Source organism: Emydura macquarii, unplaced genomic scaffold (assembly GCF_026122565.2).
Source record: "Emydura macquarii macquarii isolate MOO-44397 ecotype Brisbane River unplaced genomic scaffold, CSIRO-AGI_Emac_v2 contig_1363, whole genome shotgun sequence".
Lineage (NCBI taxonomy): Eukaryota > Metazoa > Chordata > Testudines > Chelidae > Emydura > Emydura macquarii.
The window spans coordinates 7,714,095-7,742,090 of NW_027131500.1; the positions used below are offsets into that span (position 1 = coordinate 7,714,095).

The window sequence follows — 27,996 nt, forward strand, 5'->3', positions numbered from 1 at the left end:
CCTTTGTGTTTTGTACAGTGGTTGCCCTTTAAAATCAATGTTTACCTACAGATGAGAGTGTGTGTGTAAATGCTGATTTTAATGGCAGCTGTGATACACATTAATGACTTTTGAATGATGGCTACTGTCACAGTACTACTGAACACAGATGGCATTTTAAGACTTGATTTTAATGGTGAAATTGACCTAAAGTTGCTGCTTGTGATCAATGTAACTTTAAAATATCTGATCATGCTCTAGAGCCTGTGATCCTTTAAAATCTCCCTCCTAATAAGTTTGTGTTCAGGTCAAGGAGAAGCAATGATGCCTCTTAAAGAAATCAGAGTTCATTGATCAACCATTTAGGGACAAAGATGGCCACTTTGTTTCTCGTTGAGTAGTACCTTACTCCGTGAATCATCCCATTGATTTCAATGGGACTAATCACAAAGAAAGTCAAATGAGCAGAAAGCAGCTCTTAATAATCACATGATATTAAATAATACAAGAAATGTAATTACAAATACATTAAAGGATGTTGTGAAACTTGTTTTCAGAAGCCAGTTGATTCTTTAGTCTACCAAAAACAAAAAGAGAGAGAGAAAGAGATTAGCAAACACCATTGATCTGGAAACACTTATCTCATACTTAGAACATAAGAAATTTCACAGTCCCATGATCTTAAGGCAACCCTATCACTTCTAGAGGCACTCTTAATCTAATTCTTATGGAACAAACAACACTTCAATTATAATGCTCTAAATAAAACTGCTATGAAAAATACAAAAAGCCAGCTATGATCTTGCTTTCTCAAACAGAAAGACACTAATCAAAAATCTAATTAAAGATAATTGATACATAAGGTCTATAACCCAGACCATGGAGCATAAATATGCCTTTATGAGACTTCTACTCTGAGGACTAGATCTTTCCCCTGCTAAGACCCTTTTTCATGGTCTTAAGAGGGGAGAAAGAAATTTGTCTTGCACAGTAGCATTTGCAGCCCTATGACTTGCAAATGTCCCTCGGTTTCAAAGGTTGCCACTCATGTTCGTCCAGATTTTAACTACGTTCCATCCATATTTTCTGTCCCTTCACTTTTATGTTGAAAATGATTTATATGAAAAATAAAGAATCATGAAACTGAGGTTGGAGAGAGAGGACACTAAAGGAATTAGTCCCACAACATTTTAAATATCATGCATGAATCATTCATTTATGTCCCTCAATTTTGGCCTTTGTTATATGTTGCATCATATGTTTGGGCCTTGGCAGGCTGAGAGGTTTGCTAACACTGTGATGAGAAGAGAGGGGGCATGGCTGGAGCACGCTGATCTTTGGGGATCCCTGCTGGCATAATAACACCAACCTAGAGTATCCCCAAGGTTGCTTTCACGCTCAGGATGACAGAGAGGTGATAGAAATTCACCTATGTTCTCGCCTAACCCGGGGTACCAAGCACTGCTTCAGTGCACCTGAGGATCTAGGTCTTATCTGTTATCCTTTGAATCATAAACAAACTAATAAATCATCATAAACTGATAAATAATCATAAACAAACTAATACTAAATGACACTTTATTTATCTATATTTTAAGTCACTGAGGAGAAAATCATATTGGAAACAATATAGGCCAAATTACTATGTTCCAATATACCAGATCAGTATAGCAAAAAATTGTCTTAAAATAAACAAATCACAACTGAATAGGGTGAAACATATTGAACATATTGTTCACAGAAAAAGGAGGATTTTCTTGTTAGTGATATATTTTAATATTGGGGAGCTAGATAAGAATACTTTCTTGTTATATTCTGGGGGAAAAAAATCTGGAATTGATTAGTTCTTGAGTCTGTAAACTTGCAGTGAGAGGAAATGGAAAACCTATTTCTTTCAGATTTAAAAAGCAATTCAGAATCATCTTTCCCAGAAAATTAGACGCTTGATAAAAGCGTGGGTAGCTATATAAGGAAGGCAGAATTTAAGAGGAGATAGATATAGTTCTCCATTATAGAATAACAAAAATAAAATTCTGGACTAATTCTGAGGCCCTCCTTAAGGGATTTCAGAGAGGAAGTGGCTGAAGTGTCTGGAGGTTGACAGTGAAGTGAAGAGATTCTTTTCAAGAAATAATATAACTTGACTATAGAATGGATACCAGAAGAATTAAGGTAATCTCCTGTGAAATGTTCATTTGATTTAATTAACAAAACAAGAGGGCTACATTGTTTCAAGTGCAGGCTGGTTTTCTTTTCAGAGGAAAAAAAAAAGGTTCAAAGAAAATAAAGTCAGGTTAAGCACAAAGGGAGGAACTATTAAAGGTCCTGATTCAAGAAATCTTCCTTATTCAGGCATGTGCTTAACTTTATGTGCTTAATTTCCATTGAAGCAAGTCGTGCTTAAGGACATACTTAAGCATCTTGGTGAGTCAGGGCCATAGGACCTTATCAAAAGTCCACTGAAGTCAACAGAAGATTCCCGTTGACTCTAAGGGATAAGGCCTTTACAGAGTAAGGTGTAATGGGAACAAGTAATAAAAGATACCATAATTAAGGCATAACATCTTGCAATTCCTCTGAAAAACAACAATGTAAAGAACAGAAAGTGATCAATAAGAAAGAGCATGATTGTATGAAGGACTGCTCAACAATTTGCATGCAAATCTTAATTTGTAAACACAATGTACATGTCTTTCTCTGTGTTTGGCAAGGTCAGTGTAAATTTGTGATGCTATGTAAGTAATTTTTATTTATTAATTATAATGTATTATTATTATTCTGAGTCCATTAAAAGTTTGAGATAATAGATTAAGTCAGTAAAAACATATCGAATTAGTAAATGCTGGCCAATAAGCATTTGGCATTAAGGGGCATAAGAAGGGCTTAAATGGAACTGCACTGTCAGGGGCTCCACTTGAACGAGAACTAAACTTTCAATGAAATCCTGGGATCTGCAAACTTTAAGAGTAGGACAGCTGAGTAGTTTCCCTCCACATCATGATGTGGGCATAGACAACTAAAGGCTTGGGAAGGGAGGGCTTTAGCTCTGTCTAGAAAATTGAAGGATTACATTAATAAATAAAGGAAACACTGAGTTTCCATCATGCATGCATGCATGCTTGTTTAAATAACTTTATTAAAAGTGAATACATTTACTCTTGGTACAAAAATATTAATTAAAGAGATATTCAACAACTAATATTTTATTATTTTTAACACTAGTCCCCTCTGCTCCCTCCCAAACAAAGCAAGTTGTCTATGCTCCTGGATTGAACAATATTAGGCAATCTCAGCAAAGGGATCCTCAGTGAATTTTTTTCCTCTTAGCTCTCACTGCAGAAGGGTCATTATCATATGAACATGAAAGCCATCTGAAAGAGCAGAAACAAAGATTAATGAAAAATGTAAGTGAACTGGCAGTAGTGAGGGCCTAGTGGGGTATTACAGGGATCAAATTGAGTCTTATCTCTTTTGCTAGTCTAGCTGCAGGGAAACAAACATGAGCTTAAGAAAGTAATACCGTTTCCATATAAAGTTATATCAATATCTTATTCTTTTTACTGTTGATACTTTTCACAAATGTATAAATAACTTACTTCAATGGATCTACTCTTATTAATAAATTTTGCAGGATTGAACCTAGTTTGTGGATCCCAAGACCAATCCACATTAACACATTACTTGCTTTAAAGGGGATATACATTTATCTAGGTTTGTTAATAATACCAACACACCATCTGCATAAGGTAATATTATATGTATTAAGTCCTCTGTTGCTATTCATTTTATCTAATTTTCTGCATGAATGGGTATGACTAGTGGTTCAATTGCAACAGGAAACAATAAGGGTGATAATGGACTATCTTGCTGAGTTCTACTGTTCAGTTTCAAAATTAATGATAATTTATTAAACCTCTTGCCAGAGGTTTCATATACAGGATTCTCAGTTAGGCTGGTGAAAAGAGAAGGATAGGTGAATGGGCTTCTGTGTCTGCACTTACAAGAATCCAGTGGGCCAAAATCCCTGTAGGTGGGTCATTGCTTATAAATGAGCCAGAAAAGTGCAGAATCTTGTAAATGGCTGAATGGCAAGAAAGATGTAAAATACTTTCTTTGTTAGCTTCTCTATAGATAATTTATCCTGCAAAAAATATACTGTCAACTCATTTTGTTCCGTGTTAATACAACATCTCACACAATGGGGTCTCGGTCTGTGACTGGAGCTCCTCGGCCCTATGATAACATACATACAACACACACATAATTCTCTGTGTAAATAGAAATGGCTGATGACAGCTAGTGGGGGGAAATGTGGGGTTTTTCTATTTTTCAGCCATCTCTACTTATGAATAAAAGTGTCTATAAATTAAAATTTTGTACACTTAAGAACTTACTAATAGCTCCTGCCTTAATTTTTGGAATCATCAATAAATGAGTCAATTTGAACTCTTAACTGTAGCATTTCTTTGCTCAAAGGTTCCAGAAAAGATTAAAATCACACACAAATTCATAAGGGGTCATTTAAGAAATATATAACAAGGTAATTAATAGATTTATTTGAAAAAAATCTCAGAAAATTGATTCTGTACTTAAAGCGTAAGTAGGTTTAGGAAAGACATGCTATATTATTCATAGGTACCTGGCCTAAATGAGTCAGAACCTACCTACCTAAGAGATTTATCAATCAACATCTCTCTCCTTGCACCTGCCACTGCCAGTGGAGGTGCCTGAGTTGAAGCCCCATCATTATAAGAGAGCAAAGCTAGCAGCACATCCTCCATTAGGGCTCTGGGCCTTTGGAACTCATGTCCTCCCTAGGTTTACGACAGCCCACGTTTTTTAGCCTTCAGTGCATACTGCAGAACCCATCTTCACTCTGGCTTGCAAGGAAATCAGCATGTGGTAGGGCTGAGTGTGGGGCTTTGGGGGTGGAGGGGCTAACTAATTTAAGTTTTATTTAGACTGGCACTGTGTACTGGAGATCTGGGGGAACTGATCTGTTCTGGATGTACTTTAAAAATGATTTTAAAAGACTTCAGTGGAAGTAAATTTAGGCCAATATTAATCACTTTTGAAAATGCCTCGTCTAATCCCTGCCTTAAGTGCAAATCACAATACAATCTTGACTTTAAAGCTATGACTTTGATGACTCCATAATATATTTCAACTTATTTTAAGGCCTTTAGGGGTATGCCTATTCTGCACACTAAGCCTGGGTTTGAGCCCAAGTTCAAACAGCACTACTTTAAAATGCACTAGGGAATATTTAGTGCACTTCAGCAGGGTCTGCACAGACTAATTAATGAAGAACATGTTAGAACACTTTAGAAATCACACCCCATAGTGTCCATTGCCATACTACATTGACAAGCTCTAAGAGGGCTTTTGTGGGCATTTCAGCCCAGATCCTCAAATGTATTTAAGTATCTAAATCTGGGGATCTGAGCCTTCTTTCCTCTTTTTATAAATCAGCTGTTTAATCCTTGGTTATTCTGTGCTTTTCAGAAAAGCAAGGGAAAATTATGAACTTTCTAGTAATCTGGTTAGCTGATAAAATTATATGTAAGATAATGTGACAGGTACATAAAGAGAACCTCTATTAATAGATTACAGTTTCAAATATAAACATCCCTTCTTCACCTCAGCATTTCTCTGTTAGTTCTAAACTATTAGCAGCACAGATTTGCATTCTATTTATATCTTTGCTTTGTTGCCTTTATATATAAGCATACATTTTCCAAGCACCGTGGTTAATATGTAAGTATGCTATACTTAGGTATTTAATTAGACACTGTCACAATGGTACTTTTAAATATACACCTGTTACGTACACACCTTGCCTTGTGTTCCTTTTGCTTACGATGCCAAGTCTGAACACACTGTTCTTTCTAATTTCTATATATCTTCCCATTAGGATGGCTCTACACTAGCCTTTTTCAACTAAAATTTCCCACTATTATTATTACAGCTCCAGTGGTGGGAATGCAAACATAGGCCATCTATCTGCATTTAACCTAGGGGTTAGTCTACAGGGGTTATAGCCTCTCAAATGACTCAGAGCAGGTCTAGAGGGCATGATAGTTATAATACCAGTAGCCACTGGAGCTTTGTCTCTCCTAGAGCATTAATTCTGGAAAAGCAGTCTCTTTCAATGCCTCCAGAATAAAATCAGCCAATACATCTCCCAGAGAAACTAGTAAAACTCTCCTAATAACCTGAAGACCAGCTCTATGTGGATTGAAAGCTTGTCTTTCTCACCAACAGAAGTTGGTTCAATAAAAGATATTACCTCACTCACCTTGTCTCTCTAATATACTGGGACCAACACGGCTACAACTACAATGCATACAGACAGTATGACAGTCTTGATTTATAGAGTTTATAAGGAAACAATGATCGACATATATGCAATTGGAAAACAGTGAAATAAAATAGAGCAAGCATTTAAACAAAACGTCATACTCAGAAGACTGTTTAAAGTTCTCTTTGGTTAGCAGAAACCTTGGTTGCAAGGAAGACACAATCTAAGATAATATTACCGGGCCTTGCAGTTTCATGGCCAGCAGCTCTCCTTCACAGTCGCAGGGGACCTGTGCTGTTGTACAAAATCTCCACTCCCTTATTTTCTGGAAAGGAATGATTCTCTTTGATTTTAACCCTTTCATTGCTTACTGAAGTTTACTGTACAAATAGATATGTTTTCTTTCAGTGACTGTAACTTTCATACTTTAAAATCAGTCCCAAGAAACTGAAATATGCAAAAGGAAATTTAATTACTCACAAAACATATTAGATTCAAAACCATATTTGCCTCTGTCTTATCCCTCCCCTTGCTTTGTTCATTTTGGGGCTGTATTAACCACAAAAGACATTCTCTCTTTCTGATTATGTATTTAATAATAGGTCAAGCCTTTGAGCTGTCACACTTGAATGAGTTACATCCTGGGGAACCTGCTTACAGAGAAAGCTAGACTAATTAATATAACTAAAACATGTCTAAATAAAACAAGGGTCTGAAATAAGAATTAATGTCGTGGTCCATCACAACATCCTATTTATACACTGCAATGTATCCAATTGTAATAGGTATACTAAAAAAGACGACATACCACTATCAAATCTGCCCTGTCATTGTGATTTATGTATTTGTGACTGTGTCAGCTGGGAGAACAAGCTGGCAGTTTGATGTGTATTTAGTGTTTAAAGAAAGCCCTGGTGCTTTCGTAACTATAAAAGTGAGGTTTTCTTTAACTCTATAGGGTTTTTAAGGCAAGGAGCTATTCTGATCATGCCATAATATGCCCGTTTCCTAGATTTATAGATTGTAAGGTGAAAAGGAACCATTGGGATCATCTCATCCGACCTCCATATAACACAGGCCATAGCATTTCATCAATTTGTTCATGCATCAAACCCATGAGTCAAGGCTGACCTAGAGTCTGTTTCTTAGGGGGGAATCCAATCTTGATTTAAAGACTTCAAGGTAATATGTCCCTAGGTAAATTGTTCGAGTGCTTAATTATAATTTGCATTAACAGAAAGAAAAAAAAAGTATCATATTTCTAGTCTGAATTTGTCCAGCTTCAGCTTCCCATCATTGGATCTTGTTATGCATTTGTTTACTAGATTAAAAAGTCTGCTACTATCAGAAATCTTTTCCACACATAGGTACCTATAGGCTGTGATCAAGTGACCTCTCAACCTTCTTTTTCTTAATAGATTGAACTTCTTTAGTCTGTCAATGTGAGACAGGTTTTCCAGACCTGGAATAATTCTTGTAGCTCTTTTCAGTAACCGTTCCAATTTGCCAACATCCTTTTTAAACAGTGAACACCTCAACTTGGCACAATATTCCAGTAATGGTCTCAATAATGCTGTATATAGTAGAAATAACACCTCCCTATTTCTTTTCAGTATTCCCCTATTTATACATCCAACAATTGCATTTCACCTTCTTGTCACCACATCGCACTGGCAGCTCATGTTCTGTTTGTTATCCACCATGACCCGTAAGTCTCTTTCCAAATAATTGCTTTCCAAAATACAGTTCCTCCATCCTATTTGTGACCTGAATTCTTGGTTCCAAGATATATGCTCTTGTATTTAGCTGAATTAAAATGCACATAGGCAAAGTGAGCCCAGTTTACCATGTGGTCCAGAGCACCTTGTGCAATTGACATCCTTATCATTTGCACAATAGGAATCAGGCATGTTCACTGCCAAGAATGCGTACGTGAAACTGCACTTCTTAAGCTTCTGTGTGTCAAATACAGAATATATGTTTGCTGTGTTCTTGCAGCTGTATTGGACTCCATAGCTGACATCTTAGTCCTCATCCTCAAAAGGAAACCTCCAAAACACCTTCAAAAGATGAGCCTGGAAACTTAAATTCTTAACGTTTTTTCTCAATTTTAAAATGTGAATTTTCTTGGTAATTGGTTTTAAATAATCTCCTGTGAGCATTGCAATTCAATCACTATAGCGTTCTGTTTAAGAGCCTTCTGGAAAGTAACTGGCCTTTAAACACAGTTGAAAGCAGTTTTACCAATTCTCATGATTTTGTCATGAGTCTCATGATAATTATTACTTTCCTTAAAGCCCCAGTTCCTGGAATCAAGTGACTATGTGATGATTTCAGCCTTCATTCTTAAAGGAAAAGTTAGTTTCTAGCCCTCGAGGCTGTGGAGAAAGCTTCCAAATGTGACCCTAAGGCTGAAAAGTCTCAAAAAGCAGAAGGGAAATAAAAATAACACCAAATCTATTATTTTTACATAATCTCATGGTTTTTAAGCCAATCTTATGATTCTTGGTGACTTGACTCATGATTTTTGAAGGTTTGGGCTTGGCAATACTGAGAAAGTGACTCAAAAGTGTCAGTTTCATTCCTCTTTAAAGTCAGTTTCTAGTCTCTTATTTGCAGTATGACAACACCCCTAGAACCCCAGGCAGGTGCAGTATAAACTCACAGGGCCTTGCTCTAGTAGGATGTTTCCAAAAGTTAAATGATCTCTCCGAGCTTGGTGAACTGCAAAATTCATGACTCTGTCGGACAGTAACATCCATGGATTTAACAGATACACCAGTTTTATGGCTCTTTACAACGTGTAACACACCCTACTGCTTGCTAATCCTTAATTCCTTTGCTCATTTTAAGTGGCCTCCTACAAAATGTGTGTACTCCTTATATTTAACAATCTGCTCCACCTTGTATTTAGCTCAGACACTCGGGCTACCTTCTCCAGCCCTGAGAAAGAGCTCCGTGTAACTCCAATGGTTGGTTCCACCAACAGAAGCTGGGTTAATAAGAGATATTACTTTGTCTCAGTACAGGATATAGACCAGCATAGTTCACCAGGTCAGACGAGAGAGCATTAACATATTAACATACCACGGGCCAGAGCATTTCATCAGCGAGAGAAATGGAGCAACTGCCAAGGTCCTTTCTCGTTGTGCGTCCTCAGCCCCATGGGTATGCCCTTCCCCCACTGTCCTGCACAAACAGAGGTTCATTAACAAGCACAGCTGTTCGCACGCTCCTTCGCCTTTAACCCTCTCTTCTCTCACTCCCTCTCTCCCCGCTCCTGTCTCTCCTCTTGTGAATCTCTCTCACTCGCCTCCCTTTCCCCAGACTTTTCCCTCCCCAAGCTCGCAACCCCTCGTTGCTCAAGCGCTCTCTCCCCTTCTCAGCTGGCTTTCGTCAGGCTCCCTCCCATCGCATCGCCGGGGAGGAAAAGGGACAGGGGCCACAGGATTCCTTTAAGGTGGCTTGGAAACTACCCCCGACAGCGCTTCCTAGCCCGCGGAGAGAGCGTGCAGCTAACCCCAGCGCCTAGCCTGCGCCCAGCCCCTCAATGGGCCAATCGCCCTGCGCAGCGCCCAATGCTCTGCGCACCTGCAGTCCCTGGTTCGCGCCCGTCCCCCCGCCGAATCGCAACCTCCCCGCCCTTCTCCAGCCACACACAGCACCCGCGTCCCAACACAGCTCCTCCCTTCCGAGCCTCCAGCCCACCAACACGGGACAGGGGGACCGAGGGACACATCGAAGCCGCCGCTCTTTTCCAGACGTGTCATTGGAGGAGGGCTCTGACAGCAACTATGACAGATGGCGCCGCTCAAATACTCGCACTGAATGTGAAGGATGTGAAAAGAAAAAGGCGGGGGGGAAATGTCCCTCCTCGTCCCTGGCTGGACTAACCCCTCCCCCCACCCGATCCCCTTTTGAAGGATCAGCACCCCCGCATTTCCTTCTGTGGGACCAATTCCTCACCCCCCTCCAGAGGATCAACCTCCCCTCTCCCCACCTCACGCACGCATCTGCTTCCAGGGGATCCCTCCCTTCCCACTCCATCCCCAACATCAGCTCCTCTCTCTCCCACACACACACGTCTGAAGGATCAGCGTCCCTTCTTCCCCCATCCTTCCCCCTTCTGGTATGTGGCACCGCTGCTCAGTCAGCCCGGCTGCCAGTCTGGCTGGGAGCTCCCCTGAGTGGCTGAGGGCAGCCCGTTGCCTGGGCTTGGTCTCCGCCCTCCCTGCGCGCTCTCTCAGCTGGTCCTAGGGTTCCAGTTGCTCAGGAATGTGGCGAGCGGGGTTCCGGCTGCCAGCAGGAGCCGGAGGGAGGCTGGAAGGGAAGGTGAGCTCTTGCTGTCGCTGCCGCCTCTGCTCTGCCTGATCTTCCCCCGTTGGAACAGCCGTCTTTTTTAAATGACACATCCAAGCCCTACCGAGCTGGTTCCCAGCTACCACCAGAAAATGCTCGGCCAAGTGCCAGGCGCTGGTGAATAATTACCCCGGACTAAGGCTCCCCAATCAGCGGGTCTACAGGTGCTGCACCGCCGCAAGGAGCTCTCCAGGGTGCTGACGGCCCGGCCGTCTCCCCCGGCAGCTCCCGAGACTGAACTAATTTCCTTGGCACTCTTTCTGCATCCTCCATGACTCGGACACGTCTGCCCTGGAGGGTGTGAATGCCTCGTGGTAACATGGCCAGGGTTAGATACCTTCGTGCAGCTGTTTCGGGATTTTATCTGTGGGAAGCTGCAATTCTGCTCAGGTGAGTCCCTGCCCGGTGGGAGCCGGAGATCACAAACCTGCCCCCAAGCGGTTCTCTTGCACAACTGAAATGCCTGGGACTCATGGACGATGTACCGTTGTTGCTGCCCCGCCAGCCTTACTCGCCACAAATGTCTGGCGGCAGTAGCCTTCCATTGTCATGGAAATGTATGGGGTTTGTGTCTTTGAGATAACTTTGAGCTACTGGGTGTCGCTGGATTTCAGTTGCATTTTATAATGTTACGGTTCCTTGTTTTATTTAGAGCGGGGGGTTCCCCCTGGCACAGTTGGCCAATTAGCTTGTGTTTTGTCAGCATGTTTTTTTAAATGGAAAATGCAACACTTTAACATTCTCCAGTTTAAAGATGTGTAGCTGTAAGAGTTCCGCGGCGTTTATTCAGAGTTTGGAATACATTTGATTTAAATTACTACTATTCATTATTTTATTTCGCATAGGGCAGCTACTGTGGCCACTTTAGTAGATGTCAGGAAAGTCTCATACAGAAATAGGAACAATTATAGGCGGGTAGAGAGAGGAAACTGATTAGAGAATTTCTTCTAAGATGTTTACCTACTTGGTATACTATGCAGCTGGGCTTTCTAAAATGTATATAGTGTAAGATACTGAGGGAGCAATAAATCAAGACTTGAGTAGTAAAAAATAGAGGACATCCTAGTACACAAGATTTTTAATCACTATATGCCCAATGCACTTGTCTCAGATAAACTACTCTTCTGATACCAGCACAAACATCCTTTTTGTCAAGTTGTATAGGTATGTGGTTACGTTCTAGAACAAGCTAGACTCCCTCTTCCATTAATCTCTATTTACTTTATAAAGGCAAGCAAACAAAAATCCCCACAACGTAGACGTTTAAAAAGCAGAATTTGAGGTCATCTTGTTGCTGTTTGCTGCTAAACTATTACACGTGTCAGATATATTTGAATGTTAGCTTTGTACTACAGTAAAAAAGCATAAATACATACAACATACATACCACGCAGGCAGGTTAGTATTGAGTGTCCTATCGTTATTATTTTTCAAAGGTGCAGGAAGGAAATAAAAATGTAAAAGGTAGGTTACCAGTTACTCTCTTGTGATAACATACAGAGAAGTTATTTATAAACACATACGTGTGTACAGTACCAAGCAGTGGTGATTGTGAATATTATACATTCATTTTAGTTAGTGTTAGGCTAATCAAATCAACCTGAGAAATGTAGTACCATTTATTGTGATTTTATCTTTGGAAATAGGTACAGATTTTTAAAAAACTGGGTCACATGATGTACGATTATTTGGTGTTGTGTGGGAGGGTAGGCAATGCACATAAGAGGGTGTACATTTTCTTGTAGTGTTGAATATTTAATGTATAGCGTAGGTGGGTAGACCCCATGGGTTATCTACTGAATAAAGTATAATTAAAAGTAGAAATGTACTACTATCAATTTTTTTATTTCCAGGTTACGTATAGATCATGATTTCCTTGACTTTTTATTTAAATGTCATTATACTATTGAATGAACAACTAACTCTTTATTTAATAATGCAAAAATATATTTTATTGACAAAGAGAAGAATTTTTGGAAAGCAGCTAACTATTTTATAGCATCAGATCAGAAAATAGTACCCAAGCAAGCTAACTCGTTTGTTTAGTTCAGATTGCAGACTCACATCTTTGTGTTGCATATTCATACATTATTTTATTCCATTTTAAAGCAACACAGATGGTTTCATAATAGCAGGGTTGCTCATCTAAATGATCATTTTTAAGACTGATCATTATGCACAAAACAAAACATTATGCACAAACCAATCTAGAAGCTAGACTGTGTACTGTATGGCCTCTTTCAAGGAGCTTAAGAGGTGGGAGAGAATAGGAAGCTTCCAGCTTATTCCCTACTCAGGGGCAAGGCAAATTTGCAGCCCTTGTGCACTCTTGAATACAAGAACTGCTCCTGACTTGAGCTATAAGCATCACAAGTCTTCCCAAAAGGATATAGACCAGCATAGTTCAACAGGTCAGATAAGAGCGTATTAACATGTTGACACAGATGTTTTGCTTACTGGGAGTCATTGAGATCAGTTCTCCCCTGCTTTGCACCTTGTGTAATCATTTCACTTGGGCAGATGGGGGTGGGGAGTATACTGCTACCATACTGTCTTCCCTCTGAGACACACATCTGGAACTCCACGGGGATGGGGGTCTTATTCAATACCTTTAATGAAGAGCTGTACATTCTAGACACAACTGAGCCCTTAATGATTTCACCTGTTCTAGACATGATGCAAAGGTAATAAGTCTTCTCATATTTTGCCTAATATTAGATCTCTAACTTTTCTTACATCAATTTAATTTTGGTGGGGGTTTTGGGGAGGGGGTCAGGGAGAGGTTAAGTACTTCTGTAGAAGACACTTAAATTTCTTGAGTTGTGGTAGTACTACATCTGCACGTATTTAGATGTCATCTCGTAGAAAAGTAGAACTTAAATTGGCAGTACACGCCAAATAAAACAAAACAAAACGTCTCCTTTTTTAAGATAGACTATTTAAATGCAAGCTTGTTATACTCATCTTTTAGATGGTCAAGGTCCCCCTTCCGGCATGTTTTGTAAAAGAGACGACATCTGACTCCTTTATGAAAAGAAATAATTTTTCATCCCATTTTAAAGTCCCTTTACATCAGAAATATGAAAAAAATGAAGACTCTTGTATGATAATTATTTTATATAAGTGGACTTCTAAAAGCTATTTTGCAGGTAGAAGAGTAAAACAACTTTACTTGCATTTTAGAAATCCGGTGTAACTATTTCTATGTATTATTATAACAATGCAATTGGCATGTAGTAGAGTAGTGTATTTTAGATCTTATACTTCCCATAGTGGTTTATGGGACATGACATAAGACATGCAACACTATTAATTTATATATAATTTTGAAGAGCATTCAGTTTAGATACACTTCTGTTTTCATATAATATCCTCAATGTGTTTGTCCTTGTTTGTTACTGTATGAAAGTCATAAGATGGGACTATTGTAACTCCCTGTTTCTTGATCTTATTTGTAAACATATCAGCACATTCCAAATCACTTTGGACTCAGTAGCAAGACTTGTTAATTATACACCTAACCTATCTAAAAGTTCTGCATTGGCTGCCAGTACATTTCTTCATTGATTTTAAAATTCTGATTATGACTTAAACAGATTCTTTATGGACTGGGCCCTTCATGTATTTCAGAATTGCTCTGTCAATGTTTCATTAGCAACTCATCACAAAATGGAGCAAGGCTTTTTCTGTTCATACCTCTTTGTGGAAATTGCTTTGCAAACTCAGGAATTCCAAAATTCTCAGTTTTTAATCTAAACTGAGTACTCTCTTTGTTAGTTTTTGCTGTGATATTGTTTAGTATAAAGTGCTCTGAGTCACCCCAGGTAAGTAGTGTAAAGCAGAATCTTTGTTTAGGACTACATCTGTTCCTGCTGCTTATCTAAAAATAAAACCATAACCCTTGGCAATACTATAAGGCCAGATTACCCACTTCCACAGGGAAACACTGAAGAGGCATTTAAAGGGGAAGAAATATTGATGAGTGTCTCCTGTGGAGACTTCTCCCTGTTCTACCAGGAGCAGGACTTGCCTTCTACAGGCGAGAGGGCTCGATCAAAACCCCTGTGAATCTGAATGGATCCCAGACACTCAAGAGGAGATTGAAGTCAGCTGTGTGGAGTCTGGTCACTCTGCAGTAGCTCTGGCCTTTGCTTGTTAATCGAGTGGCTCCACTGAAGCTGAACTCTCAGGGACAACACTCTTTTCCCGTGGGTCTCCTTAAAGGGGAGATAATAGCTATCCACATTATTGGGGTAGGACTGTGAAAATATATTATTGCTTCTCCCTATATCATACTTCACAAGTAACCTCCAGAAAGCGGATGGTAAGATTTGTGTCACTTCTTGCCCATCCACTTCTCCCTCAACCTGTTCACTGATCCCTCATTCCTCTGTCTGTGGGTGAATCATACCATGGAGGTGGTTGACTGCACTAGAGGGCAGGATGCGTGGAGAGAGAGTACCTTTTGCTACATATCTACAGGTGTGACTGGGCCTACAGTTAACTATTGTGGGGATTATTCTTATGTTATGTAGAATTATGACTTCAGGTGAGTAGTAATAATAGTAGAATGTACTGCTACCCAACAAACCTTTCTTCATGCAAATAGTTGGAGTAGTTTTTTTTAAAATGTCAAGTAGAACAATAAAATATCCCATAAAATATGAGACACCATCAGAATTGCCTGTGAAGCCTCAGTAGCTTAAGAAGCAAAGAATGACACCTTTAATGTTAATACAGTAGCAATTAAAAATCCATGAATTGCAAACTCAGTGAATGTGTCTTTTATTAAAATCATAAAAGATCTGCCTGTGTTGGGGTGAGAGAAATGGAAATTTAATCATTCTGGGTATTGGAAATGGAATACAGAGCCTTTCATCTCCAGCCCTACTCCGTAACAACCAAAAGTTATTTTCAATGGATAGATTATCTGACATACATCAGTTGTCTCATTCTAGGTCCTACTTGACCAGTAACAATGACACAAAAGCAGAGCAATAGGACTCTCTACGTGGGTATGCCTAAGGACCTGGATTGCCTTGTAGTTTACAAAATAAAGAAAAAGAGAGCTTTATTATGAGTGAACACAGTAATTTAAATATACTGGGTGAAATCTTGACTCCATCCAAGTCAATGGCTTGCCTTTGACTTCTATGAGGCCAGGATTTCACCTGCTATTCCTCATTTCTTAAAATAAACTGCTTTCTTTAGATCCCACCTTTGTTTTTGTTACACCATGAAAGGAAGAAATGTGTTTGTACAGTAAAATATGGAAAAACTAAATTAAAATTACAATGAAATTTAAATTAGCCCACACCTTTAAGTTCTTGCTGTGTTAATGCTGGTTTCTTACCTCTCAGTATTTCCTAATCCTTTCCTAGCCAATTGATACAAACAAAACTGAAAGCAAGTAATAAGATGAAAACCGTGATTCTGTGTGAAGAAAAATGTAACGATTGCTCTCTTAAATCAGAAAGATTCTGATGTGTCAGGGCTGATTATGATCTCATTTACACTGTTGAAAATTAGAGGAAATGCCATTTAAATCAATAGAGAGTTAAACAGATTAAAACAGGTATAATGGATCAAGACCATTGTTGTCCAACTAATTTTGGAATATATTATTTAATTGCCCTCATTAAATAACACCTTTTTAGATATAGAAATGCATCCCAAGTACATTTACAAGCATACTGATCTTTGCCACTTGTGCTACAATCTCACGATTTACAGTTTTCTGAATACTTACACATTTAAAATACATTAGCATATGTTAAATAAATAGGCATTTTACTGTTGCTAGGGCCTTTTGTATTCTTGAAATTCCACAGCCTGCAGTTTTCTGTGGAATCTACTCCCTAGTGCTGAATTGTACTCCAAAATTCCAGCTTTTATTGAAAAGAAAAATGTCTCTCTCTCATGATTGTGAAGGTAACCTTAGAAACATGAACCAAGTGTAAGCCACAATAATATTCTCCTCCAGAGTCTACAGACAGCCTGACACAATCACTCTCAGAGATGTGAATTTCATGTAAATTGGTTGTTTACTCTGAAACCTTAAGATGACGTTAGAAATGTCACACTTAATTATTTTATTGATGATCATTTAGCAGAGATATCCAGCAAATGTGTATATCCTAATCACAAGCTGCCTCCCAAAGTGATACATTTATTTTATTTTTTTTTTTAAAAGCCACACTATTTTTCAATTTCCAATCTGTCTCAGCAAATTACTACAGAATCCAGGGACCTTCCCCTAGAATTTAGGTCTAGCATACTGTGTACAAAAGGTCTTGATTATTGCAAGGCATCAAAACAGCTTTAGATATTTTTTGTTTTAGGTTTTTAATATAATTAAGTTTTAAAATTGCACTGTCATTGGTTACATGTAGGAATGGATAGGAGTTTCCATTCCCTAGGCAGGCTTGAACTGAAAGATGCACCACCTGCAGGAACTACCTAAATTTAGAGCGTAGGAACCAGCTGTCTAAAGGTGCCCCTTTAGACAGAAGTGAAAAGATGAAAAGTGAGGACTTGCTGGTAATAGGATAAAACATGTCATTTTATGAGGGGAGGAACAATATGTCTGACCTGACACAATACATAGTTGGAGCACATCTTTAATGATCTTTATTATGTCAGTAATCAGGCCATTGGAGGAGATAGTACTGAGGTTTTCACTTGTAGTTCAACTGTAGGCACAAAAATGCTTGTTCAGATTTTCAAACAGGAGGTTGCTCTACAAAGTAACTGTGGACAGAATATAGGTGGACAAATGCTCTTGTTCATCATCTTTTTTATAGGCTAGTTAACCCTTCAGGAGGTGAAGCATCCTGCACATGAAACAGCCAAGAATGCAGTTGGGCATGATAATCACTGCTTCCAGCACATTCTCATTGATTAACTTCCCTACAAGAAGCAGAGAAAAGTGAGCTGACAGTTGAGAGGACACTGGATGTAAGATAACATGAGCAATATCAGGAAAGTTATGTATCTGGAGGAAATTTTAAAACAGCATTGAAATATGATGTGGGTATGTATGTAATGGTGTATAGTGTTCTGTGGATCAATTTCACTGAAAACATGAAAGGCTAACAGCATCATTTATTAACCTTAGCATTATTTTCACTGACTTATTCAGTAAGGGAAATGCTTCACTGCATGCATTAGAAATTCTGGTTTCTGTCGTTATCTGGCATGAATCCTGTCACTCTGAGCAGTATCCTGAAGCACTATCCTGACCTTCACCTTAAGATGATGTCGCATACCATAAGACTTTTATGTTAGTTTTTGGAAAGAACACACAGAAAAAAAATAAATCCAATATTGCTTTATTCACATATTCCCTGTTATATCATGTGGGCTGAGACACTGACACTTCAAATAGGCACAAAAGGAAAAAGGCATAAACTGAACAGAGGGAGCTGAACTCAGAGATAAGATACTATAAAATAGTTATTAATAAAATGGAAGTGTGACAATTCTTGGCAAATGTGAACATCTACAAATCAATGGAAACCTACTATCAGTGCACTTCAATAAGGTGCTGCTATCTCTTCTTTCAAATAATTAACGAATAGGTTAAATAAGATGAGACCTAACATTGATCTCTGCATCTTCCATTTAATCCAATACATTCCTGTTTATCACTGTCCAAGGATTATAATCATTCAGTCCACCTGGCAGTATTCATATTGTTGGGATTTTCCTGAGATCTCAACCTACTGGTTCTCAAGGACTCAGATTGACTCCAGGTTCATCCCTCAAGTTCCTTTACAGGCATACAGCAAAGCTACACTGAGTTGATCAGGCTCAAGTGTAGCGGGGTGCCCATAGGCTACAGTTTCAAAGTCCAGGAATACAAATCAGTTATGTATGTATTCTGAAACAGGCTACCACATGTGCATTCCCTTCTACAGCAAATCACAGACTAATTTTTGTAGCCAACCCCCATCTAGATCATGAACTGTTCACGTGCTGTACTATATGGTAGGCCACAGCTACAAGGTATTACACATTTCTTCTTTCCCTACTATTCTTTACCATATTATTTACAAGGCCACTGTGAATTTATAATTTGCCCGTTGTTAACCTCTATTTTCTTCCTTCTGCTTCATTTCTTCGGTCAAGCTCAGTCTACACCTATTCAGGGAACGAATTAATTTTTGCCAGATTGTGATAATACATTACATTATTTACCCAAATCCAATTATATTAGATCTTCTACATTCAGTCCGTCATTCAATTTGAAATTGTATTCTTCCCTCCTTCAAAATTAAAACAATAAATCCAACTTAGCAAGTTTGTCAGGATTTGTTCTGTGCAAATCTTATTGCTCATGGTTTCTTTATTCTCTAGGGCCCCAGTTCAGAAAAGCACTAAAGGTACTTTCCTAATCTGAAATGCTTTCCTGAATCAGGGTCTACGGATGGGATTTTCAGCACCAGGTAAGGCAGCCTCCAGATCTGTCCTGGGTCAGATGATCCTTCCTCCCAGAGGGAAGAGGTTTGGCCAGCTGACATGGTGCCTCTCCCTCTAACTGAACAGGGTCAGGAATCAGTGAGTAAGGCCCTGACAAAACTAGTGAGTTCACAGTGGCACAGCTGTACTGACGTAGCTGTGCCGCTCTAAGACTGCTTGTGTAACGGCTCTATGCAGATGGGAGAGAGTTCTCCTCTCGACATAATAAAACAACCTCAATGAGTGGTGGTAGCTATGTTGGCGGGAGCAGCTCTCCTGCCAACACAGCGCTGTGCACTGATGCCAGAGAAACTCAGGCTGTGTTTCTTCACAACATACATTTTTCCGGCATGTGGTAGAGTAGACATGGCTTGAGTGTTTTTGGCTATGTCTATATTACAGCCTATGTCAGTAAAACTTATGTTGCTCAGAGGTGTGAATATTCCACCCAGGGCTGTCCTTAGGGATGGGTGACCACCCAGGGCGCCATGGTCAGGGATGCACTGTGAGCAGTGAGAGGTGCCTGCCACAGGCTGGCAGGGGAGCACCGCAAACCCACAGAGGCAACGTATGGGAGAGTGCCCAGATTTCTCACTGCTTCCTCCAGGCAGAAGATCGTGGGTGGGAGACAGACAAGTGGAGATGTACATATACTGCTCACCCCCTGACACGTTTCTCCATGACCTCCTAGGTGGCCGTGGGGGAGGGGGAAGTGAGGAGCAACCCCAGGTCTTCCTGTATCAAGGACACTTCCCCCCCCGGGCTGTGCTGTAGGTGAGCGTCAGGAGCGGCTTTTCTTCTGCCCTCCCTTCACGCAGCCCAGGTGGGGAAACTGACCTGGATTCAGGAAGCCCTGGCTTTGTTCCTCACTACCCTCCTCAATCCCCTAGGGTAGCACAGAGGAGCAGCGTTTAAGGGGGGAGCGAGCAGCAATGCCAGCTGTTCTGTGAATCCGGGTCACTTTCCTCACATAGGCACACAAGAGGAGTGCAAGAGGTTGGGACAAAGGGGGCACAGTACAGAGGTTGGGGGCAAAGGGGAGAGTGCGGAGGCTGGGGTGCGCGAGGGCACCCAGGGTGCAGGGGTTAGGGAGCAGGAAGGCAGGGGTTAGGGGCAAAGGGTGCACAGTGCAGTGGTTGCAGGGGTTAGAGGAGAAGAGGGCACAGGAGGAGCTAAGGGAGAAGGGGTTATTCATTATTGTTATAATTGCATATTTTACAAATAATTTCAGATATACGTCTCAGATTAGATGCTTGAAATCACGCTCAGTTTCATCAGTGACTATCATCTCTCAGCTTCTCTGCCTAGCAAAAGACGGGTCCCTTTCCCCCTGTCTCCCTGGGTTCTCTTCTTCCTTTACTTCATTCTTGAGAGCATGCAGAAACCTATCAGCAGGAGACAAATATTTCATCCTGAAAACCTGTACTCCGCAAGGCGTCCTTAGTCATACACTTAATCCCATTGAACTCATGAAGGTTACAGGATCTGTCACCAGCTCCTGCTGTAGCTGAGCAGTTCAGAGTTTTGGAGCAACACTATGTTTCTGTTGATTTGTCTGCAAACATTTTAATGTTTTACTGCTGCCATGAGGAATAAAGAACAATTCTATCTTCTGCCATATAGTCTTTGTATCCTGAAGTAAAAAATCACATACGCCAGACTCCTGCTGGCTATATATAGCATGTGGTGTGAGAGATAAACCATGTTTTCTTGCCGATTATGAGACAGACATTGCAGATATGTAATGTTGTTTAAACTAGAATGTATGGGTTTGCACAGGAGGAACTTCCCTACAAATTAATTCCTAATAAAGATAATTTCTTCAGAATAAGCACTGGAATCAACTTTTACAATATTGATTAGCCTAATCAAATAATTATTTGTAAAGACTGTTTAATAGCAGCCAATGTATGTTCAAGTCCAAAATTTATACCCCTTATGCCATGGCCTTTTCACTTGTTTATATATTTTTATTATTGCTTTTTATTTTTCAGCTAACATAGAAGGTGCTAAATTATACAATTATAACAGAACCTTGGAAAAACAAATGCTTTGTGTTCTGTATTCTGTTTGACAGATTACTGTAAGTATTTTTTTTAAACCTTAATCTTTGGAGATGCCAATTCTACAGCTATGGATAGTGGAAATTCCTTTAGGAGATGATGCAGTGTCCATCCTATTTTACTGGAACATGTGAAAGAGTGTACTTCCATTTTAGATTAAAAAAACCAAACGGGACGTAAGTAATTACAAAACCAAAATGGGTAAAATAAGTCTTTATCCTGTTTGTTTGTTTTAAAATATTAACTCTGCAATAAAAGACCAGCAAGAAAGAAAGCCAATCCAATCTATAAATGATCCTTTCTGATGGCATTGTATTAAATCAGTTGGATAGAGCCGATATAAGAGACAAGTTCTAGGAGGCAGCGTCTTTTACGATGTACAGAAAGATCTGTTGTTCTGTATAGCATGTTGAAGTTGAAAATGTTTTTGCTCAAATCACATGATGTGACAGAGTGACAAATTAATTGCAACTTAGTGATTCTCTGTTTTTTTGCCTTCAGAGTTGGGTGACTGGAGAGCAACAGTTGCTGGCTTACGCGCCCAGCTCTGAAGGCAGGGCCGCCACCAACAGCAGCACAAAGTAAAGGTGGCTATACACCACATACCATGCCACCCTTACTTCTCTGCTGCTGCTGGCGATGGCATTGCCTGCTGGCTGGGTGCCCAGTTCTGAAGTCGCTGCTCTCCAGTTGCCCAGCCAGTGCTTAATTTGTGCTGGGGCTGAGCCCCGGTACCTTTTTCAATACAAATTAACACTGTGGGGGGGGGAGGGCAGCGGGGCAGTGGGGATCCTGGAGAGCCCATGGGGGCCAGAGGGTGATGAAGGGAAGGGGAGCCTGAGGTGCCAGGGGCAATGGGGGAGCACCGTGCCCATGGGAGTCAGGGGCACCAAAATACAAGTTTGCCCAGGGCACGATTTTCCTTAAGGTTGGCCCTGATTCCACCACCCTGAGTGACATAAGTTACATTGACATAAGCCCTCGTGTGCACAGGGTTATGTAGGCTGGAGAGCTTCTCTGGCCAACATAGCTCCTGCTGCTTGCAGAGGTGGTTTTTTTATGCTGACGGGAGAGCTCTCTCCCATCGGCATGGAACATCTTCACCAGTCGTGCCGCAGCGGTTGTACATATCGACTTGGCCTTAGATACTTTCAAAAACTCCACCCTCTATGTAGCAATTATTTTCTTGTAATATTTGTACCACTATTTTACTGGTGTTGAAGTCATTCTTCTATGGATAAAAATTGCCAGTCGCTCTTTTTTTCCTTCTTAAAAGATTGATAGTGCTTCTGCTTTTCTCCAGTCTTTTGGTACCTTCCCAGTTCTGTGTCTTTTCTGAAATAATTATCATTGATTTGATAAGTTCATCACTCATCCCCTTACCACCCTGCAATGCATGTTATCCAAGCTGGCTGATTTACACCTGTCCATACCTTCCAAGTATAGTATTCCAGTAACTACTCTTCACTGCTTCCTACTTGTCTGAACTTTTGTATGCATTTTGTTAATTACAGATTTTAAAAAGGAGTTTGATATCTCAGCCATTTTTGAGTCAATAATTTAATTACTCTTTCACTTGTTAATGGGTACTATTTAGTACTTCTTTCCCTCTCCCTTCATTCATTAGGCTAGTCATTCTGTTATTTTGTTCCCCTTGGGTGAAATTAACTCATCCACCCACAAAACTCAAGTAAAATGACTTTGGCGATGAGGTTGGGTGGATAGAATTCACTGTCACAGCCCATGGGGAGAACCGGAGGCTATAACAACATTCTTTGCAGCTACTCTTCCAGCCTAGGTGCTGGAATGGGCTTGCACTGTGCTCCCTGCATGTAGTTTCTCAGGCACCGGATCCTTGGGATTGTGATCTTGTGGCATGGCTCCCAGCTCACCCAAAATGACCTCTCCCTTCTATGTGGGGCTGGCCCAGATTCCTTCTATAGTTCAGACCCCTCAGCACAATGGTGACTAGATAGCACGTGTGAAAAATCAGGACAGGGGGTGTGCAGGTAATAGGCGCTTATACAAGACAAAACCCTGAATACCGGGACTGTCCCTATAAAATTGGGACATCTGGTCACCCTGTCCAGTACAGTCAGGCACTTTAGCTTCCTTTGTTTTTCTCCATGATTTTAATTGCTGCTCAGGCAGAGCTCCGAGATTACTGTGAAGTTTCTTCTGAGAATGTAGTTTAAATTGCTTTTAAAAGATGTTTTCCTCTACTGAGTTTATGCCCCTTTTGGGGCCCCTTTTCCACAAACAGTGGTATGACATTTTAGTAGCACAAATGCCTATAGGAAGCACATTTTAAATGCATACTTTAATATTCACAATGAATTATTAATTCTCTTATCAGCACTCAGGGCAGAAGCCTGTTTTTAAGAGATTTACTCGTCCAGCTTGGGAACACTAACCATTTCATGTGACTTGTGTGAGCTATCACACTTCAGCAATAGTCTTTGACTAGCAAGTCAGAAAGTATGCCTACACTGCATGCTCCTTTAGACAGCATGTAGAATACATACACTTCTTGCCCCCCGACCCTGTGTATAAATAGCAGTGTAAACAGTGAGGAACTGCTTAGGTGAGCAAAGATACACCTCAACCCTGTGGGTATGTACCTTACATTCTCATTACTTACTCCCCCATCAACATAGCTACTTTTAACATTGTGATGTCCTGCTGCCTCCCCACTGCCAGTCTCTCCCCCCGCCCGCAATGTACCTTTATTTAAGTTGAATTGATATTGTTCTGTGTTAAAACAATGTCCCTAATGAGTGAATTTCCTGGGCCGTTACAGTTTTAAGATCAGCCAGATGAGAGTCACCCTGAGGGATTTCCTTAGGTTGGAAGACTCCATTCTTCATGTGCTTATCAATACAGTGGCCACAAATACAGCTACATGTAAGGAATTGTGTGTATTCTAAATTTCACCGAGCAGATAATCAGTATTACAGTCACAAACACATATACAAAACCTGAGAGAGCCAATGCAATAACCAGCCCTGTATTCATACTCACATGCTCAAAGACATCATTGAGTCAGGTGCATCCCTCAACAGGTTGACATCAGTGAGGGTGAGGGGACTAGTCTCCTGATGGGGTCTTCCCTCTTTTTCCATACCAAGGAACTCTTTTTAGCCTCTTAATAACCATGCTTATGACCTTATACATATGCATGAGGGTTCCATTCCCTTTTCCCTTATCTGTACTTCCACACCCCATAACCTTTAGGGTGCCCTGCTGTTCATAGGTTGTCTTCTTCGTTCCCCTTATTCTCAATAGCATTTACATACGCACATCCCCCTGGTAACCTGCACAACAGCAGAATTTCCTATGATGTTATCAGATGTCTTGCATTCTAGTTGGGTACATTGTTGCATACTTTCCCAAACATTATCCATTGGCACAGTACAGTAACCCTGTAAATTTACTGGTACAGAGTTATTCCTGGGTCACCTATTTATGTCACCCCTCCTATCCCGAGCATGCCACACTTTTCACCATTAAAATCCTCTAGGCACCTACATTTCTGCCAGCAGGCATCCACAGAGCCACCTATATCCTGACACTACCAAGCAGCTCAACCTAATTTATGTATAAACTCTGACAGGATTCACAGGTGAAAAAATGCCAAATCTATCTCACTGTAGGCAACCAGGGCACACTGCTGACTCATATCCAGCTTCTTATGCACTGTTACCCCCAGGTCCTTTTCTGCAGAACTGCTGCCTAGCTCATCGGTCCCCAGTCTCTAGCTGTGCATAGGATTCTTCCGTCCAAAGTGCAGGACTCTGCACTTGTCCTTGTTGAACAATCACTCTTGTTGTTGTTGTTCCACTTTCTCTAAATAATTAAGTAGTCATTGGAGCAGGGATTGGAACCACTGTCCCCACTCTCAACTGAGTGTCCTAATCACTGGGCTATAGAACCACTCATTCTTTCTCAGGCCAAATGAATATTCAATGAGTTATACAAAGTAAAAGAGCTACAGCGAGAGAGTGAGAGGTTATCAATTCCACTAGGTCCTCCTGGTGAATGTAGCCCTTTGTGAATAAGAAGAGGCAACATTTGCCAGATATGTTTGTTACAAATTATTATTAGCTCAGCTCTTTATTTCCCTCTACTTTTTTTGTAAAACTGAAACCAGTTTGTACCTTTGTATATGTGTAGTCCTTATGGTTTTCATTCATAAACAGAACACACATTTAAATTGGATTACCTTGGATCCTTCAACAGCCATTCTTTTTAGCATTTGTTATTTTTTGCCTGAAGCTGTCTCATTTTGGAACCTCAAGGGACTTTGCTACCTTAAGAATTTCTTTTTCACAGGTTCAAGTTCATTGCTACAGCAATGTTTTGAATGTCCTTTATTTATGGTAAAAACTGACCTCTTCAGTACCTTGCTTTTTCCTACTCAGTACCCAACTCATTCTCAGAGAGGGCTCCCTTTATGTTTATTTTCTTTTTCTGACTGCTTCTAGCTTTCAGAACTTAATGTGTTTTGTGCTTGCCTCACATAATTGTCCACACAGTCGCTATTCATTGATAGACTGTAGGATGGGAACCAAACATTGAGGATGGTGCCATAGCAAGGAACCTTTCTACTATACTTTTCAGAACACAATATTAAAATAGCATCAGATTATCAGGTATCAGTTACAATCAGATGATTGTTTGATTTCAGCAGACACTTTTTAATGAAACTTTATTTCTTTACTTAGGTACCTATTTTTTAAACAATGATGAATTGTGTCACCATTATACTCACTACAACCATACAACCATAGAAACAAGGGATTAAGTTAAACTTGGTACTAAATCAATGTAATTATTTTACTCATGAGTGATCCAATCAATTAATATCAGCTCAGATTAATGCTTTTGGTAGTGCTGTTTGTGAGATGCAGTTGAGTGCACAATGGCTGGCTTCAGCTTTGGCCTTTATACAGTCACTTCCCCATGAGCATGTAATTAATTTCCTTGAGCTGCTTTGTAAAGCTTTTTAATATACACTGTATTAAAAGCATTCATACATCAATAGAATAAAATGAACCACAAAATAAAGTTCCCATAACTACAGGGCTTTGAGTTATACTTGTGGTTCCAAGGAATAAGCTAAATCATACAATGAAAAAGCCACTGATCCATTGTTATGTGCACAGCAGCATCACAAGATGCTTCTGTAGTCACTGTACTTAGAAATGTTTGCATTTTAAACTTTCAATGACTCAAGGAATCTACTTCAAATACTGATGGGGAGAAAAAAAGCTCTGATTATCTGACAAAAATCATAATGGCAAAGATGAGGATAACTTGACACTCAGCAAAAGTATAGGTATATGGTTTTCCAAATAAATTACTTCTGTATTGTATCAGAAAAGAAAGATGAAACCACAAATAAAGTTACAAGGGAAATAATTTAATAGCTGTATATTGCCCTTTTCAACAGAAATAAATGACAGCTTCTGAAGAATGCACCTGGAACATCATGAATACCTTTGGGGCTGCTCTAAATTATGCTTATTTGTAACAACAACCCGTCACCAAAATGCTAGTAGTAATCATTAGAGCATAACATTGCTTTGGATACTCACTCTCCAACTCTAGCATGCTCCTACACCAGGGATGAGGAGAATTGGAAGGAGGTGGTTTAAAATGTGATTTTTTAATGCTCTTTCCTGTCTCACATTGATATTAAGAGAATCCTTTTAGGGATGCTAGTGCAATCTCATTTATACAGACTTTTTCAATATAGTTATCCCTGCCCTTTAAAGTTTCCAAATTTAAAAAAAAATCCACCTTGGGGCTGAGACTACACATGGAAGAATTTCAGCCCCAAAGGTGAATAGTTTGGAAAGCGATAAACCTGCTAAGATATCTGCAAGGAGGTATGAGTAAATTCAGTATATTGCGTAGCATGCAAGTGACATCAGATTTTTAGGAGCAAGATCATTGAAACAATTTATAAGACTCAGGACAATATGATTTGAAAAAAAAAGTTGCGAGCAAGCATGCACTCGCATGCTTAGAAGAAGGAAAACTCTGATTTCAATCCAAGAACATCAGGCCTGGCCAGGTAGTTTGTAAAAGTTGTGCTAATCACACATGCTCTATGGGTCTACACTGCCAACTCCAGCTAACAGAAGACAAAGGCAAAGCATATCTAGAGAGAACTTGTTCTCTTATGAACTCCCTTTTCATAACATGCACCTTGGTACAAACATGCAAAAACTTTGAGCAGCTATATAGAAAAGAACCATCTTGAGATTTAAGGCATTCAAACTCATGTGCGAAGCAATATCAATCTGATTTCTGTGGCTCCAGTAGTGTACTCCATAGAAAAACTCATACAAGAACTTTGAGGGAAAATATCCAAGGTTCTCCTTGAAGAGGCTTTCCTCAATAGTTTCCTCAGAAGACCAGGCTTCCTTCCCACAAACATAGCCACCCTGCAAATTCTGTGTGCAGATCCCAGTGGTCCTGCTCCCTTGCAGGCTTCCCTAAGCTGGCGTCTGCTTCCTGAAACCCCTTCTCCCTCCAAGGCTGCTCTAAATTACACTAGCTGTGTATAGTTCTAGTGGACCATTACATAAATAGTGGATAATGGAGTGCAGGAAAGTCTTGGCCCTTCCCCCATTTGCTCAGTCATGCCTCCCTACAAATTAGAGAGAGAGCAGCCCAGATACTGTTGTGTCAATTCTATGCCACTGAAGTACTCTTCTACACTAGAATGATCTACCTGTGGCTAGGTATGCCAGCTTTAGCCACCGCTTTGTGCTGACTGCACAGTGCAGAGTGACTAACACAGAAGAAAAACTGGGCCATTGTTAA

The 27,996-nt window shown here is 40.1% G+C and overlaps 1 protein-coding gene and 1 long non-coding RNA gene across 4 annotated transcripts in view; one reads left to right on the forward strand and one right to left on the reverse strand.

Moving 5' to 3' along the window:
* Nucleotides 1-310: 310 nt before the first annotated feature.
* The window catches only part of LOC137155444 (uncharacterized), a 44,866-nt gene continuing 17,180 nt past the window's right edge, over nt 311-27,996 (reverse strand). The window contains exons 1-3 of one of the 3 annotated variants that reach the window (XR_010920464.1): nt 10,364-10,444; nt 9,368-9,469; nt 311-556 (exon numbers count right to left, since the gene is read on the reverse strand). This is a non-coding gene — a long non-coding RNA (uncharacterized lncRNA). Of the gene's footprint in view, nt 557-3,083; nt 3,351-9,367; nt 9,470-10,363; nt 10,445-27,996 lie in introns of those variants that run through there. The other 2 variants (XR_010920463.1, XR_010920465.1) reach the window with 2 other exon arrangements.
* GLRA3 (glycine receptor alpha 3) overlaps nt 10,959-27,996 on the forward strand; it is a 126,312-nt gene continuing 109,274 nt past the window's right edge. Inside the window, exon 1 of the mRNA XM_067551973.1 lies at nt 10,959-11,029. Coding sequence (XP_067408074.1) covers nt 10,959-11,029 — 71 coding nt within the window. The remainder of the gene's footprint in view (nt 11,030-27,996) is intronic.